At 41.9% G+C, this 18,831-nt stretch overlaps 1 protein-coding gene across 1 annotated transcript in view; it reads left to right on the top strand.

The window, feature by feature from the left end:
* LOC126169062 (uncharacterized) overlaps nucleotides 1-18,831 on the top strand; it is a 154,297-nt gene that overhangs the window by 50,059 nt on the left and 85,407 nt on the right. The window contains exon 3 of the mRNA XM_049920615.1: nucleotides 7,524-7,690. Within this exon, the coding sequence (XP_049776572.1) occupies nucleotides 7,524-7,690 (167 nt within the window). The remainder of the gene's footprint in view (nucleotides 1-7,523; nucleotides 7,691-18,831) is intronic.

Raw genomic sequence — 18,831 nt, 5'->3', positions numbered from 1 at the left:
ATCCCCGTCTTAACAGAAGCCCTTCGTTTCTGGTCTTCCAGTCTCATCGTATCCCTTGGTTCTCATACACATTCAATATCACCCATCTCTCTCTATAGCTTACCTCTATCTTTCCAGGATTTCAAACATCTTCCACCATTTTATATTGCCGAACGCTTTTTCCATGTCGGCAGATCCTACAACTGTGCCTTGGTTTTTCTACTGTCTTGCTTCCATTATCAGCCGTAACGTCTGAATTGCCTCCGTGGTGCCTTTACCTTCTCTAAAGACAAACTGATAGACATCTAACAGATCCTAGATTTTCTTTTGCATTCTTCTGTGCCTCATTTTTTTGTCAGCAGCTTGGATGAGCTGTTAAGCTGATTGCGCGACTGTTCTCGCACTTGGTGGCTCTTGCAAAATTAGTGATTGTTTGGAGTAAGTTTCTCCGTAAGGCTGATGGTACATCGCCCATCTCATACATTCTACACACAAACTTGAATATTCGTTTTGGTACTACTTGCCCCAATGATTTTAGAAATTCCGATAGAATGTTATACATCCTATCTTATTTGATCTTAAATCGTCCACCTATTTACTCTCTTCTCTGCATTTAACGACGGAATTTACATTGCACTTTTACCATTACTGCCCTTGCTTTTGATTTCACCGAAGGCTGTCTTGACTTCTCTATACGCTGTGTCAGTCCTCTGACAATCATTTCTTTTTCAATTGCTGCACATTTTTCACGTAACCATTGCGCCTTAGCTTCCCTGCAGTTCCTATTTATTTCATTCCTAAGTGACTTGTATTTCTGTATTTCTGAATTTTCCTGTATGTTTTTGTACTTCCTTCTCTTTCGATTTACTGAAGAATTTATTCTGATCTTTCTGTACCCGTATTTTTCTTTCCCACTTCTGAGAGTGGCGTATATAGAAATGTCCATTCGTCTTCAACTGAACTGCCTATTGAGCTATTCATTATCGCAGTATCTATAGTCTCAGAGAGCTTGAAGCGTGTCTCTACATTCCTTAATAATTCCTTATCCCACTTCTTTGCTCACTGGTTCTTCCTGAGTAGTCTCTTGAAGTTCAGCCTACTGTTCATCATTACTAGATTGTGATGTGAGCCTGTATCTGCCCTTGGGGACGCCTTATAGTCCAATATCTGATTTCCGACTCTCTGCCTGACCATAATGTAATGTAACTGAAATCTTCCTACATCTTTCCACGTACATTTCCTCCTCTTGTGATTTTTGAACAGAGTATTCCCTATTACTAGCTTTTTCGCTATCACTGTGTGGAGTTTACTGCATAACCCAGTTAGTTTTCCTCCTCTCTCATTCCTACAATCAAGTCCTTATTCTCCCATAGTGCTTTCTTCTATTCTCTCCCGTGCAACCATATTCCAATCTCCCATGACTATTATATTCTCATCTCCCTTTACTTACTGAATTACGCGTTTTCAGTGTCCTCATTATACTTTCTCTGTCTCTTCGTCTTCTGTCTGCGACGTCGGCGTGTATACCTCTGCTATTGTTGATGGTTCGCTGTCGATTCTGATAACAACCCTATCACTGCACTATTCACCGCAAGTCTTTCTCTGCCCTAGCATAATATTCATAACGAATCCTATTTCCGTTATACCATTTTCTGCTGCTTTTGATGTTACCCTACACTCATCTGACCAGAATTTCTTGTTTCTTTCCACTTCAGTTCAATGACTCCCACCATATCGATATCGAACTTTATCATTTCTTTTTTTTTCGAATTTTCTAGCTTCTCTACCACGTTCAGGCTTCTGACATTCTACGCCCCGATCCATAGGGCTTTATCCTCTCTTTGATTATTCCGTTTTTTTCCCCTCATGGTTATCTCCACCTTGGTAGTCTCCTCCCAGACATCCAAATGGAGATTAGTCCAGAATCTTTTGCCAATAGAGAGATCTTGATGACACTTCTTCACTTAGAGTCCACATGTCTTTAATTCAGTGATTTCCATTGCCTTCTGCATCTGCATAGTTGCTGATTATTTCGCCCTTTAGGAGCTGTTTCCTACCCTACGGCTAAGAGAGTGTGCTGAACTTCTGTTCGCTCATTCGCCCACTTTGACAAGGCTGTTGGCAGAAGGAGCGTGATTTCATATACCGAAAGTCTTCGACTGCCATTGCTTATGATTTTCATTCAGAATTTAATAAGTGTCGAGATTCGAACTCGGAACTCAGGACGTTTCGATTACCGTTCAAAGACGCTAGCCTAGACCAGTCCTAGTATTAAAACACAAAGCATTTCTGAGTTTCGTGTTTGCTTTCATTTGGTACTGTAGGGACCTCTTCTGCTGATGGCGGTGAGTGTTGGTTGGACCGCTGTTTACGTGTTACAGTTTGATCAAGCACCGTAATGCTCTTTCCAAGACCATAGTTCCATTAAGAAAGCTATAAACGATAAGAACGATTTACCACATTTTCCGCTGTAGCTTAGCGGAAAACTCACCTCGATATATTTACGGTTTGTGTTTAGGTATTCGGTGTGGTCTCTCTTAGCTGCCTCAGCGTACATGTAACCTACCGTATCTTATTTTGTAGCAAAAAGTGGGTGTTTGGTAATGATAAGGAGTACTTACAATACGAGCAACAGAATCTGAGATAGCTACTGAGCTGGACAGTGTGTGCCCTGTCTTAAGAGCAAAACGAATAGTTCGGAGTGTCACGTTTCTTGGATATTCTAAGAGCCTACACTGATCGTTGCGCTTCCAGGAGCATTGGTTAGTAAGATGCACATATCACATATGATCGATACCAGATCTTGGGTGCTCGATTGTAGGAGATCCCGTAATCAACATCGTGTAAGGACTGGGCAGTTTACATACCACCGTATCAAGGATGGCTTGAATATGTCTACTCGAGAATAACCGCCGTCGCCAGAGTTGATTGGATAGCTGACAGTCATAGATGGGGCAGAATACAGCAACTCACTCGCCAAAAATGGTTCAAACGGCTCTGAGCACTATGGGACTCAACTGCTGTGGTCATCAGTCCCCTAGAACTTAGAACTACTTAAACCTAACTAAACTAAGGACATCACACACATTCATGCCCGAGGCAGGATTCGAATCTGCGACCATAGCGGTCACGCGCTTCCAGACTGTAGCGGCTAGAACCGCACGGCCACTCCGGCGGCCTCACTCGCCAATTCGTCGCTGGACGACAACAGGCGATGAGCCGGTATACGATTCAGAACCGTCTGCTTGCGGTGGGATACAGAATAAAAACATAGTAAATGATCTTCTGGATTGATGAGTAACACTTCATGCTTGTAAAAGCCACCGACAGGATATGAGAACGTCGAAAAGCACACGAGGAGATCCGACCAGCTTAACCAAGAGAAATGTTCAGGCGAACGGATTAGATATTCTACTGTAAGTGACGTTACATAGAATGAAATCGGCCCCTGTTGCGTCTACCATACCTCATACTACCTGTACTCCCTATTGCACCCAGCATACGATCTCTACTTTTATCAAGATAATGCACCACCGCATCACACTCAGAATGTGTCAGAATGATTTTTGGTACATTTAACGGAGAAACGAGTGATCGTATGACGCCCAGATCACTTGACTGTAGTCCTACTGAGCACCCCTGAAATGTTATCGAACAAGACTTGTGAGCCATAGACCGAGTTGTCATCAATGGTTCTGAGTTATAGACTTTGCCTGAGCGGTCTAGGATCATAATGTCTTCATTTTTATTAATTTGTATTCTGTCCGAAGTAAACTCTTCAGATGATCTTCATGCCTATCTGTCTTCCGACACTTTCTTTATTTCCATGTGGCTCCCACTTTCTTTTCACGTCTTCTCCCAAGTACCGATCCTTTCAGATTATTCACCGTCAAACTGTCATGTCCCAGTGTATGACCACTTCGAATATTCTTTCTTTTTCTTATAACTCTCGATAATCTTCTTTTCTCATCTATTCTTTCTGGCACCTGTTCATGAATCACTCTCTGTAGCTAGCTAATCCTTTACGTCCATATCTCAAATGCTTCCAAACTCTTTTCGTCCTCTCTTCTCAGTATCCATGTTTCAGCTCTACATACTATCATACTCCAGACAAAACACTTGGCTAGCCAATTGCTGAGCTCCTTATTTAGCGTGCCACATACTAACTTCATCTTTCGGTTAATAGCTTCCTTATATCCCGCAATTCAAGTTTTGACCTCCAGATGGCACCATAGATCTCCCGTTATTGTGCTTCCTAGATACATGAAAACTCTCACCAGTCTAATTTATATTTGTCATATCTTAAAAGTAGCTGTTTTACCTCCTTTGACATTCGCCATGAACTTTGTTTTTCTTATTGATCTTCCTACCATATTCCTCACAAACCTCATTAAGATCTTTCAACATTTGTTTGCATTAGTTTCACTACCTGCTAGTAACACCATATTGTCCACAAATCGTGCACACGGTATTCTCTTTCCTCCAACAAAATATCCATTTCTTCTGAGAATTCTTAAATGATTTCCTCTAGGCGAATGTTAAAAAGTAATGCGAGGACCCTTGCCCCATTCCGGTCATACGTTCCTCAGATATTCCATTTTCAACCCTTACTTTATACTGAGCTCCTCTACTTCGAATCAGCTCCTTTCTTCTTCAAAATACTCATGAACTTACTTCATTGTACACTCTCTTACGCTTCTTAGCAGTCCAATTGGATGTCTTGTTCCTCTACAATGTGTCAGTACAGCTTTCCATATAACCTTCAGTTCAGTTTTCACTGCAGGAGAAATTAAAATGATCAAACTCTTTGGTCTTCTTCTTTTTATCAGTTGGTATCATTACTGTCATTCTTCTGTTTATATCCCATAGCAAAAGTTGACTCTCTCCATCCTCCCTCTGTGTCTTCATCACTTCTGCTGGTATTTTGAGAATTCACCGTACCCTTGACCTTTTTCATCATCCGACATCTTTGATCCATTTTATATAGACATTGCATTAATTCGAGCCATCTTGTCAACTTCTACTATGATTCATTGTTTATCGTGTCATTTTCTCTTTCGATTTCCATATTAACCCACCTTTTCCTACTTTCAGAAGTCCCCCAGCTAATTTTTACATAATTTCGTAGTTTGCCTCTTTTTTCGTTTTCTCTATTTCTTCTCATAGCGCTTTCGTCCTTTCCTTCTTGCATGTCCGTTTCTCTTCTTAATTCATTATTCAAATTGCAATACATGATTTTTTCCTTCTCCATTCTCCACATTCTTCAATTTTCTTTGCCCTTTCATTTTTTTAACATGTTCTCGTTATTTTTTCTTTTCTTATGTTTTTACACTTTGTTTTTCCTACAACTCCATTTGCAGCTGCCATGAGACCATCTCTCATTTTTATTCATTTCTCATTTACTGTCTTTTCCTCTCTCCTTTCCCTGTTTCCCAATTCCAATTATTTGCCTTCTCCTTTTTGAGTCCCTAACTTTAATTTCACTTTAGCGTTTCCTCTCAATAGTTTCTTTAATTTTACTTCTATTCTCCGTACCACCAGATTGTGGTCAGAATTAATGTCAGCTGTTGAATGTGCACTGACATTCATCAGTCAGGTCCTTTATCTTTTCTGTGTAAGTGTATAGTCCAACTGACACCTCTCGCCGTTCAAACTACAAACCCGCGTAAATCACTCCCTTTTGTATCTCTTAAAGTTTCACCAACAACAAACGAGTATTCTTTACAAAAATTAATTAATGCACTATTTCTATCATTCCTTGTGCATAGTCCAGATTTTCTTACTATATTTCCTTCGCTTTCTTCACTCAGCATAGCGTTCCAGTCACCCACAACAATAGTAGAGGCATTTCGCTTCTCTCTTTCCATAAGATCTCCCTAATGCCTTTGGTAGAGCTCCTGGCAGGGAACTTCACCGCCGTCGTTAAAGCGAAAACGATTGCTACGTTTACTCCAAAGCTAATGTAATGGTTGGTGAAATTCATTGTAAGTGAATGTGTGGTTTTTTTGTAGACCTATACTGGTGTACTATTTAGTTAACTGTCCATGGAACAGATTATACTGTATATCCTCAGAAGTTTCGGGACCATAATAACGTCTTTTACGTTGTGTGACGTTGTTGAGTAGTTAGTGGAGGTTAATGCATCTGAAAAAAGTTATTGTTTAGCACTAATTGGCCATCATTCGTTTCCACAATCTGAATATTATTGTGTCGAAAGTGTAACTGTTTTCTGTAGGCTACTCACATGGGAGAGAGTAGTGGGAAGCAGCCATTTTCTCTTCGACCGTGATGAACGATAGAAGGGGGACGAAAAAATCGTCACGATCCATGAAACGTTAGAGCCACTGGGTTTGAACTCTGCGCGTTGACCTATTGTGTGATATTGCAAAATAATGTACAACCCCCTACCGTTCCCTTACCACACAACTTTTCGGTGACGGTATTGGCGTACGTAACCGAGGTCGCTAACACAAGCCTGGCGCTCGACTCGGAGGTAGCAGATGCGAATCTTGGCGGCAGAAGTAATTTTCACTGCCAATAATTGGCCAGAAAGGGAGGGAGAGATGGTGGTGAAAGGTTCCTGATTTAAATTCTCAGCCGGCCGGGGTGGCCGAGCGGTTCTAGGCGCTACAGTCTGGAACCGCGCGACCGCTACTGCCGCAGGTTCGAATCCTGCCTCGGGCATGGATGTGTGTGATGTCCTTAGGTTAGTTAGGTTTAAGTAGTTCTAATTTCTAGGGGACTGATGACCTCAGAAGTTAAGTCCCATAGTGCTTAGAGCCATTTGAACCATTTTTTTTTAAATTATCAACTTCACTGTGTCTCATGAAGTAAGTTCGGTTGATGGTAGTCCTTCTGTCAGATGGAAACGTCAAGTTCGGCAATCCTTTTGGTGTTCTTCGAGGGGAGTAGGTTATATGGGGACACAGGGTTTTACTCTCTCCTTTCTCTCATCATCATGGACCACAAACGTGACAACATGCTGTACACACACCCTTACAGTCACCTACACTCAACAGATATACTTAACATGCAAGTGATCGATATTGCGAGGAAAGGTGAGATTATGCGTGGAGGAAGAGACCCCTTTCCAATTAGATGGCTGAACCTATCCTCTGTGGCTCTTAGCCAACAGGCCATACGATTCTTTCTTCCTTTGCTAGTGGAAAAATACAAATAGGATACGTACGGGCTACATGCTCGTTGAATGACACTGCACTAACGTACGCTAGAGACCTCGACTGCCGAGCCGAGCATCGCTTATTTGAAAAGTTTGTGGAACAAAGCCTTACATTAGGGAAACATTTTTTGCAGAGGAGAACTATTCTAATAACGAGCCGTCATTAAATGTGCGTGGATAATCGGCGGACAGGCGGTGCCGCTCAAAGTAGGAGTGAAATATGACGGCTATATGAGACTGCGATTGGTCCGACGCGGCCACAATTAAGCGGCCGTGTTTGGTACGGCTCTGGCGATACAGCGGCCTCAATAGCAGCGGCGGGTGTGCTCAGCCCGGCCTGATCCTCCGGTACACACTGGCCCAGCGACCGACACTCCCACGCGCCGCCTGGCGGGCGTGCGCGCAGGGTCGCCTCTCGCCGCTGCGCGCACCGCGGGCGGGTATATCTGCAGGCGCACGGGGCTGTCGCGGCACTTGCTCTGCCGTCGCCGCTGTCGCCGCTACTGCTGAACGGGACATCTGCCACCATGGGTGAGTACTGCACAGGCGCACGCGGCAGCAGCTCATAGCTGGTTAAGGGCACTAGACATGTAGCGCTATTTATCTGGCAGGAGTACCTGTGTTAGAGGTAGTCACAAAGTTTTAATCACCACCTCGAACAAATCAACCTGTTTCAATGAAATTTGTAGGTGATCCTGTTCGCTCTCCACGTATTCATCTTTCAGTGTGACACACTTTCGCCAACGCTGGATGACTTGGCGGAGGCCTTGGTTGTACAATTCTCCATTTTAGCTTCTCATAAAACTTTCTACCTCGAAAATCACATCGTCATTCCGAAAATGTTTGCCACGCCACGGTTTCTTCATCCGAGTACAAACGGCAATATGTAACGGGTGTCATCTGAGGAGAATACGGGGGGGGGGGGGGGGGGCGGGAAGCAAAATCTCAAAAGCTGATAACTGAAGGAAGCATCATGTATCACTGTCCTGTGGAGAATGTACTGGAGTGTTTCAGTGGAGCGGAACATCTCCTTCGACAGCTTCTCGTGACGTTTTGTCTTGATAGCCTGCCATGAGCTCGTGAAGAGAGCTTGATATTACGCTTCTGTGATGGTTTGTCTCCTACGAACACATTGTGGAAGTACCGAAGAACAGTACCACCTCTCCTGACGACTGCTGTGTCTGCTCTTTTTTCGAAGGTGATGAATCCTCATCTGTGCACTGCTTGCCTTACTCATCCGCCGCAGGGTCATAGCAATACACCTAACCTAGATTAGGCTATAGATGTCATCTAGACTGATCTGACACGGATGCAACAATTTCTCTGCTACACCGATTCGGTGGGCTCATTGATTGGATGCAGGAAGTCATGAAAAACAGCGTGCGGCGACATTTGATATTCGGTGTACCGTACAAGATGTCAAAAATTGTTCCATGACTGATTTTCTTTTTTTGTCGCTGTCGCCTCGACTGTGATGAGATCATCTTGCAATACCAAGGCCTGCACTTCTATTGCTATTCCAAGTTCTTCGCAGAAAGCTGGTACATCACTTCGGTTTTCGTCATTCAGACTCATCTGAAGACACTGCAAGCGCTTGCGCCACCTAACCACTTTTTCATATGATTATACTTGTACTGCAGCATTGTCTTCCTTCAAATGCAGAAAATGAATCATCATACGTTGCTCCACTTTATCTACGAGCTGCGCTTCTTAGCTTTGGCATCTTTAGCAGCGTGCTACGGTACTATGCCACGGGGATTTCAATGCGTACCTGGACACCAGACATGTGTCTACAAACAGACAAAAGTTTTGATATGTTTTATAAATTTTTATTTTAACGGTCTCAGTAGCAAAGTGTCACAAAATATTACTAGTTACGACCACTTACTGATCATCTTCAGATACGATTTATGAGCAGCTGTCAAACGAAAAAAAGCTTGTGATAAAATAGATCTGAAGATGTTTATTAACTGACCGAAACTAGTAATCATTTATGAGAATTTCCAACTGAGACTCTTGAAACAAATACTTAAAAAAATATACAATTGCTGTGTCTTTCATAGCAATATGTCATCCATTATCAAATGAAGGATTGATTATGTATCATTACTTTTCAAGATGATACGGAAACTTTATGACTGTCCCTCATACAAGCTAAACTGTGCAAGTTCGTGATGCACTCACACGCTACTGTACACGCAACAAATTGTCGAATACAATTCTGATCGTGATTGCAATTGAGAAAAGACATTAACTGTAGCAAGCATGCTGCTCGCTTTTTTTTTTTTCTTTTCAAAAATTTTGTGTAAACAGTTCTTGCTCCGGTCTGGACACGTGCATTGGTAGAAAGGGAAGAATTTCAGTTCTTCTTCCAACACGTAGCAGTTTTTACACTTGACATTTCGCCGCGCGGGATTAGCCGAGCGGTCTCAGGCTCTGCAGTCATGGACTGGGCGGCTGGTCCCGGCGGAGGTTCGAATCCTCCCTCGACATGGGTGTGTGTGTGTGTGTGTGTGTTTTTGTGTGTTTGTCCTTAGGATAATTTAGGTTAAGTAGTGTGTAAGCTTAGGGACTGATGACCTTAGCAGTTAAGTTCCATAAGATTTCACACACATTTGACATTTTTTACACTTGACATTTCTGGAGACAACTGGCGTACTTTTCTCCTTCCCCTTTTCCTTCTTCCAAAACAAGTTGTCACTGGCCACCGCTTTCCACCTTTCAATATCAAATGTGTTAAATACAATCACACCAATTTAATTAAAAGGTGACGTGCACAGCTGATATAAAATGTGTACTTTTCCGTTTTAGATGCACTCTTGTACACACGTCAAAATCTCTTTCTTTGTGTCAAAAACGTGCTAGTAGTTAGCAAATCGATGGAATAGTGTTCTTTTCCTCACAGCGAGAACTAAAATTCCAGTTCTGATTATATACATCTTCTATTTATTACATTTTTCACTTCTCCGCCCGTCATTTACAGGATACTGATTATTTGAAGAATTTCATATTTTCAAATAATGTTTCACTATTGTCTCTCCATGAGCTCTACCAAACAATTGCTTGACATGAAGTCTCTTGAGCACTCTTCCCCGTCATCTCTTCCTCTAATAAATTCTGCTTTGCAAAAATATGAGTGGCATATTAGCGCCAAAACAAAACAACTGAAAAATTTAGTGACTAATCTAATCTTGTATTTTACAGACGTTTCGGTACTTCCAAAATTTTACTTTTTACAAATATCCTTTGGTAAGTTATAATTATGAAATTTGTTTTATAATATCCTCCTACAATTTTAGTGTGATGTTAATTTGATTTCTATTTACGTCAGGGATGAATGTGTCCATACAGTTTACGAAGGTTTATGTAACTAAGACTTTGGCTAACAAGGTCGCCGGATCTCTGCCCAACTGAGAATTTTTGGAGCATTATTGGGAGGGCCTGCCAACCATCTCAGGGTTTTGACCAACTAATATGCCAATTGGACAGAATTTGGCATTGTATCCCTCAGGAGGATATTCAATGCGAAGCCGAATAACTGCTTGCATAAGGGTGAGAGGAGGACCAACTGATACTGACCTGCTCTATTTCTGTAGCTCTTTCCTTGAATAATTCATCCAGTTTTTCTGAAACTGTAATCTTTTTTGTCTTTACAAGTACCTCGCATCTACCGATTTCCTTCCTTCGTGATGCGACATTTTTTTAAAAATTAATCTAATTAGTCGCTGTGCTTGAAATGAAAAATTTGAGTGAAACTTAAAGTACTACCACGTTATTACCCATGCCAAACTTAATTTTTAATTTTTATTTTTGCAGCAGAGAAAATATTTTGTGTCATAATGTTACCACACAAGATGCAGAATGCACTTCAATGTGGGACTGAGAATTTTAGATCTTCAAGACTCGCATTTTTATTCAGTGCACGACGGGAAAAAATAGTTCAAAACAAGATGTTGACCCAAAGAAAGATATAGTCGCTGCTGATTTTCTTTGTAGTTCGGGGAAAGTCTCGCACTTGTATGTCAAGATAACACTATAGGAAAGTCTTGATTTAGATATCTCTGCTTTACTGGAGTAGAATTTTGCTGTTCAGTCGTCTCTAATTGCGTTTCTCGAGGAACAGTATTCGGTGCAACTGATGATAGGGTGATAAATAATTTAATTTTTTCTTAAACACAAAGAAGTGCTGTAACCTTTCCTCAAAACTCTGGTGACATTGCATTTTTTTGAAAAAATACTAAATTTGAATCAAGAGGTGTTGAAGCGATGAAATAAATTCGAAAAATACGATGTTTCCAGGAGAAATTAGTCTACGAATACACTAATCTTGCCACACACTGCAGTGATCAGTAGGTAGTTTCCTTGTAACGACAAGTTATTCCAGCGACATAAATTAGCGAGAAAGACTAGATCCGCTACATCCGATTAGCCATAGCTCCCCTAGCGTAACGTAAATAGGGTGACTTCCTCTCGCATTGTAAGTACAATGTCAAGAAACATACTTGTTGTATTACTGTACCAAACTTTGGTGAGGCATATCAGCGAAAAAAAGCCTTCGAGCTGGTACCGCCTGGCACAGGGGCGTCGTACAAAACCATGGCCTACGGTACACGGCAAAGCTGACTGGTGAGTACTGCTGGAAATCGAAGGGATTAAAGTAACGTGAACAGACGGGCCATGTCACAGATCCTTGTATTAGGTACTATCGCATCTATATTACCAAAATTCTAACACAGGGCGCTCTGCGCGATTCCAGCTGCAGGCTGCCTATCCGATTTTTTTGAAATTGTGTCATATTCCGTATGTTAAGAGGTATAATTTTACGTCAAACGTTTAACACAATAAGTGAAGTATTAAACTTAGAAAAAATAGTCTGGAAAGCTAGTCAGGAAATTGCACAGCACGTTGTGCCGTGATACAACTGTTCATAAGAAATTCAATACCTTGCGCCTTTTCCGAGTTAACTTCTAACTTCATCAATGAGGCCGTTGCTCGAGCAAATCCAAGTGTCCCGCCAGATAGAATTAGTGTCGGTTATTTTCATATGTAGACGATAACGCATTACTCCGCCTTTGGCTCGGTTTCAATCCTTATTACCGTCCCATGTCCAGCTTTTGTATCGCTCTCTTGTTCAGTTTCAGAAAACCAATTGCAGAACATATTTTGCGGCACCATATCTGGCGGGCCGCTTGAATTTGCGTGCGCAATGGGCAAATTGGCTGATTTCAATGCTAATTAACTCGAAAACGGCGCAATATATTAGATTTTTTCTTAACAATTATTTCTCAGCATAACCTACCCTGCAACACCTTTACAAACATTTCAAAGTGTTTTTGACTATCCTGAACGCGTCTTGAGGCATTGAAACTCGTGACGAGCTAATTACCCAGACTATACTCATCGAATATTTTACAATGAGAACACTTAGCGACTTCCAAGAAATTTTCTACATAATTTCATACCTTTCTGAAGCTTTTTTTTTGCTGAATCCTGCTCACAAAATGATGACAGTAGAAAATGTTTATCGCATACTACATTTTCGCTATTCATGCAAAAAAAATTCAGCTGCTGGTTTACTTCTTTACTGATATCTCTATTCGCAACACGTTTTGCATACAGTAGCCTTGTATACCACTGAATGTGCTTACATAATTATATTTCAGGAGATCTTCCGTCATACATACTGAGATGAGTGCACAATTTGCCTTTCTTAAATTGGAGAACAAATTACGCTGACTATACTCATCCATTGTTTGATAATGAGAGTATAATGAGTGAATAATTCGAAACTAATAAAACCGGCATAATTAGGATTTTAATTAATCATAAATATTTGACATTCCTAACGTCAAATATTTAACACATGAACTCATTTGTATAGTAATGAAATCTTTTGAAGCTATTTTTTTCCGGGGATATGCAATATTTAAAGAATCGGCAAGAGGGACTACTGCTCAGGCTTAGAAAATGAGATGTCCTGTCAAGCATAAGCAACATCTGTGGTCTTTCTGTAATAGTAACGTTCCCCAATAGTGTGGGTGATTTGTAGCGCAAACAGAGTCTGTTAATTATTGCTGCTTAAACATTGATACTAATGCGATGCTTATGACTTGCTTCATGATCAGTCGAAGAATTGCTGCTGGACAGGAGCAACTCTCCGACTACTGTGAAAATAAATTATCCCACTCTGCGTGAATCTCGCTAACCCTTAAATAAAATTCAAAATGTAAACTACGTATCTTCAACGATCTTTATACTCCATTGGCAGAACTGGAATCTGGCGTGGTCGTCTTGTTGCCTGACAGGTTACACATTCTTATGACGATAAGGATAAAGTAACTGATCGTGCATCATTGACACTGTAAGAGCGTAGCTTGTGTCTTGCAGCATTTCCAATTCCTCGTACTCTTTTCTTAAGGCTATCTGGTCTTTGTCGCATCATTCGCTTCCCCATATCTGAGGAACTGTTCGAGGTCTACTGCGATCCCTTGTCCTCCCCCCCCCCCCCCCGCCCCCGCAAGTCACTGGACCATGAGATGCGCTTTGGAGGTCGACATTGGCATACACGACACGTACTGTTGATTAAAACCGTTGGTTAAACCACAGTGGAATAGTATGTCTGCCATTTCTTGTGTAAAATAATAGGGCTCTGTTTCACTAACTATGCTACGTTGTTCACACTGCACTAAATCACTAATCTTACTACGATGCCAGAAAGTGTCAGTTATTCTACTTACTACGTGGCGACTCGTGTGGTATAGGTCGTTGAATCGTTCTGTCCACAACCTTCGGAAATGTAAGAAACCATAATCTCTTGTGTAGTCCGACACAAGTTAGGAAACAGGATAGGAGAAATAACACGGAAAAATACACTGAAGAGCCAAAGAAACTGGTACACCTGACTAACATCGTGTAGGGCCCCCGCGAGCAGACAGAAGTGCCGCAACACGACAAATGTCTGAAGTAGTGCTGAATGGAACTGACACCATGAATCCTGCAGGGCTATTATAAATCCGTAAGAGTATGAGGGGTGGAGACCTCTTCTGAACAGTACGTTGCAAGGCATCCCACATATGCTCAATAATGTTCATTTCTGAGATGTTTGGTGGCCAGAGGAAGTGTTTAAAACCAGAAGAGTGTTCCTAGAGCATTTTGTAGCAGGTCTGGACGTGTGGGGTGTCGCATTGTCCTGCCGGAATTGTCGGAATGCGCTACGGGTATGGATGGATGCAGATTAACAAACAGGACATTTACAAGCGTGGCACCTGTCAGAGTCGTACTAGACGTATCAGGGGTCCCATGTCACTCCAGCTACACACGTTTCGCACAATTACAGAGCCTTCATACCCGAACTCGTCCATCCGCTTGATACATTTTGAAACGAGACCAGGCAATATGTTTTCAGTCATCAATAGTCCAAAGTCGGTGTTGACGGGCCCAGGCGAAGTGTAAAGCTTTGTGTCGTGCAGTCACAAAGAGTACACCAGTGGGCTTTCGGCTCCGAAACCCAATATCGATGATGTTTCGCTGAATGTTTCCCACGCTGACACTTATTGATAGCGCAGCATTGAAATCTGCTGCAGTTTGGGGAAGGGTTGCATTTCTGTCACGTTGAACGGTTCTCTTCGGTCGTCGTTGGTCCCGTTCTTGCAGGATCTTTTGCCGGCCGCAGCGACGTCAGAGATCTGATGTTTTACCGGATTCCTGATATGCACGGCACACTCGTCAAATGGTCGTATGGAAAAATGCCCACTTCATCGCTACCTCGCAGATGCTGTGTCCCATCGCTCGTGCGCCGACTGTAACACCACGTTCAAACTCACTTAAATCTTGATAACCTGTCATTGTAGCAGAAGTAACCGATCTCACAACTGCGCCAGACACTTGCTTTATATAGGCGTTGCGGTCCAGCGCCCTATTCTGCCTGTTCGCAGATCTCTGTACTTGAATTCGCATACCTATACCAGTATATTTTGTGCTTCAGTGTATATGCAGAGGAACATGACCAGTATCGCTTCCGCAGTTTTTCTCGGTAGCCGTTTATGCAATGTACAATTTACAATTGAAGATTTAAGCAATGCGCATCTGTACTTGAGTCCCTTAAGCTGTCACTACTTAATTCATACGACTTTCAAAATAAAACGCATCAGCAAAAAGAGAGAAAAAAGAATCATAATAATAAATATTTTCAGATCGAGATCGCCTAATATATTACAGACGGTCAAAAGTATGTTAATAGCAAAGGATCATGCAGTTTGTACTTTCGGTCAGTCAAAGTTACCTTCGTCTCTTTAAAACCGATACGTTTCTTAGTGCTTCATGTGGTAAGAAACGGTAGACAAATTTCTGTGGAAAAATGAATAAAAGATTGTCAAGAAAAAATACTAAACCAGTGCCAACGTTTAGCAAAATAAATCAGGTCACATGTATTACCTAAAATTGACGGAGAGGGAAGGAAGGTTACAGTTCGACGTCCGTCGACACTATGGCGTTTAAAGATGGAACACAAGCTCGGATTGCGGAAGGATAGGGAGGGAAACCGGCCGCGGCATTTTAAGTGAATCATCCCCGCATTTGCCGGGCGCGAAATCGCGGAAAATCTAAATCTGGATGGCCCGACGGAGATTTAAACCGTCGTCCTATCGAATGTGAGTCCATTGTAGTAACCACGGAGCCCCCATCCCACGGTGTCCAAGATTGAGTATCATTGCCGGCCTGAGTGGCCGAGAGGTTCTAGGTGCTACAGTCCGGAACCGCGCGACCGCTACGGTCGCAGGTTCGAATCCTGCCTCGGGCATGGATGTGTGTGATGTCCTTCGGTTAGTTAGGTTTAAGTAGTTCTAAGTTTTAGGGGACTGATGACCTCAGATGTTAAGTCCCATAGTGCTCAGAGCCATTTGAACCATTGAGTATCATCATTATTTATAAACATACGATAATAATAAGAGAAGGTAGAACTACAGTTCTTTTCGTAGCTCAGTCCCTTTTTACATGATATGTTCTTCCCAAATACAGTGACAACTATTGCTGCATTCGGTTGCTTTTATAATAAAACATTGTCATAATTACCATCGTCGCCCGACAGCCTTTCCGCACAATATTGTTTTTACATAATGCCATGATCAGAAGTACCTATTGCCGCATTCTGCTGTAATTTGAGAAAAATTCATAGACATAAATGAATGTTGGTCTTATTGTAATTGACAGCTCATGGATGTTCAAGAATACTGTAACGACCAGAATATCTACCGCCGCCTTCGGTTGTTCCTGCCACAGAAAATACCAAAAATTACTATTGGTAGGGAAAGGTAAACAGAGACTGGAGCAGTACGCTAGTCAAAGTTAGTGAGTTCCCCGCAGGCACTCCATCGCACTCCGTAACCATTAAATTAACACTGCTTTAAGTGTTGTCTCACACAGATTTTCCTTTACATGCTGTTGCATATGATACTGAAGGTCTTTTCCGATGCACTCGTCGCCTGGAAGACAAATCGCTTCCTTCTGCTGTTTATCCCAGGAGAGGATCGTTGTCGACACCGAAGAGACGCTGCACAGAACAACAGATGTTTCACCTGCCGACTGGAGGCGTGCTTCTGCGCCAATTACAGAGAAAATCGGGTTGCCGTCTCCGTTTGCCAGTACATAAATAATACGAAAAACTAGTATTAATAAATGTCCCCTTCTTAAAATAATAAATAAAACGTATGTTAACATTACGATTGACCACATTTTATTAGATGGATATATATAATCAATCAGCATACTTCATGTATTGGGTCGTAGTTCCAAGACGTCAAAGAGAACGAAGATCTCATTGAAGGCAATAGTAATTAACGAACAGAACAAGAACAGACAGCTTTCAAAGTTTGACAGTGGAGCCGAGGAAAAACGAATCGAACAATGATCTCCTCAATAACTCATGAGTCTTGTGCGTCTGTGAGCTCTGTGTCTTTCCGTTTCAGCTGGAATTCGTTGCCCAATGTGATCAGAGGTTTCTCACAGACAAACAAAGAATCGTTTCGCTTCCTACCTCACAAATCAGCTGTATCAGTTCCTACAAAATTGGTTCAAATGGCTCTGAGCACTATGGGACTTAACTTCGAAGGTCATCAGTCCCCTAGAACTTAGAACTACTTAAACCTAACTAACCTAAGGACATCACACACATCCATGCCTGAGGCAGGATTCGAACCTGCGACCTTAGTGGTTGCGCGGTTCCAGACTGTAGCGCCTAGAACCGCTCGGCCACCCCGGCCGGCAGTTCCTTCAAAGGTCCAGCATAAAATCGCCAACAAAAACTTCATATTAGAAGCACATGACAGGACCACCAAACGAGCTAGTCCAGTGGTTAAAAGCCCAGGCTTGCATTTTGGAGGATGTTTTCGGTTTAGAGCGCCCAACAAGATTGTAAGTGTTCACATTGGACATAGCAAGTTTCAAATCGACGCCCGGTGGGTCAGATTTTAGTGTTCTACGATTTCCCTAAATGGATGAAGGCGAATACCAGGATGGTATGTCACGGTCAGTTTTCTTGCCCAAACTTGTAGGAAAATTCGAGCTTATTATTAATTTCTGGTGACTCCATCGTCGATGAGACGTTAAATTGTAATCTTCCGTCCTACGATTGTACCGCATAAAAATGGAATAAAGGGCATTTACGCGATACGATACATAGCTATTGAAAACGTAGATGAATGAGGCTGGCCCGTGAGTGAAGGAAAAGTCCTTCTGGTACAAAATTGAAGTGTTTTACTGCAACTACCTCATACTGTACACAACTTTATCACGTCGGAAATTGCACTCACTCAGTCTCTTGAAGTCGATTTGGTACAGTAAGGATACTTCTCCCTCTTTCTCTTTCAGATTGTTTCCAGTTACGACTAGTCTGCACATCATGAGCAGTTCGACTTGAGCTATTCGAATTTAGAATTATTTTCCATTAGAGCCGGACTATACATTTTTTTATTCTAAAATTCTTGCTTATACTTCTACAGCTACGTGTGCAGCCCCCAAGCTACTTCACGGTGTGCGTTATGTACGTCACTACCCACTTTTCCTGTCAGAGTCGCGAACACTTAGCAGGTTAAATATCCTCGCTTACTTCTATTTAGTATGGGCTCCATGTACTTGAGCAATACTCTGGGAGGAGTCCCATGAGTATTCAACAATCAATTTCCTTTGAAGAATACAAAATCCTACCATTTATCCGAAGTCTACTATCAGTTATACTTACAACTGTGCATATGTGACCCCTACAAATTGTTCCATCCAGTATTTGTAGGGGGTTGGCCAATTGTAATTGTGATTCACTGGTATTGTAGACAAAAGAAACGAGGCGTTTTTAGTTTCATGGAGAGCAGAATTTTATTTTTCTCAACATTTAATGCAAGTTGCCAACTTTGCACCACTCTGAAATATCATAAAGATATAAGGAATATTTGCGCGACTCCTATTAGTTATTTCTATTTAGTATGGGCTCCATGTACTTGAGCAATACTCTGGGAGGAGTCCCATGAGTATTCAACAATCAATTTCCTTTGAAGAATACAAAATCCTACCATTTATCCGAAGTCTACTATCAGTTATACTTACAACTGTGCATATGTGACCCCTACAAATTGTTCCATCCAGTATTTGTAGGGGTTGGCCAATTGTAATTGTGATTCACTGGT

Source organism: Schistocerca cancellata, chromosome 1 (genome assembly GCF_023864275.1).
Source record: "Schistocerca cancellata isolate TAMUIC-IGC-003103 chromosome 1, iqSchCanc2.1, whole genome shotgun sequence".
Taxonomy (NCBI): domain Eukaryota; kingdom Metazoa; phylum Arthropoda; class Insecta; order Orthoptera; family Acrididae; genus Schistocerca; species Schistocerca cancellata.
This window is presented reverse-complemented; position numbering and strand designations above follow the sequence as displayed.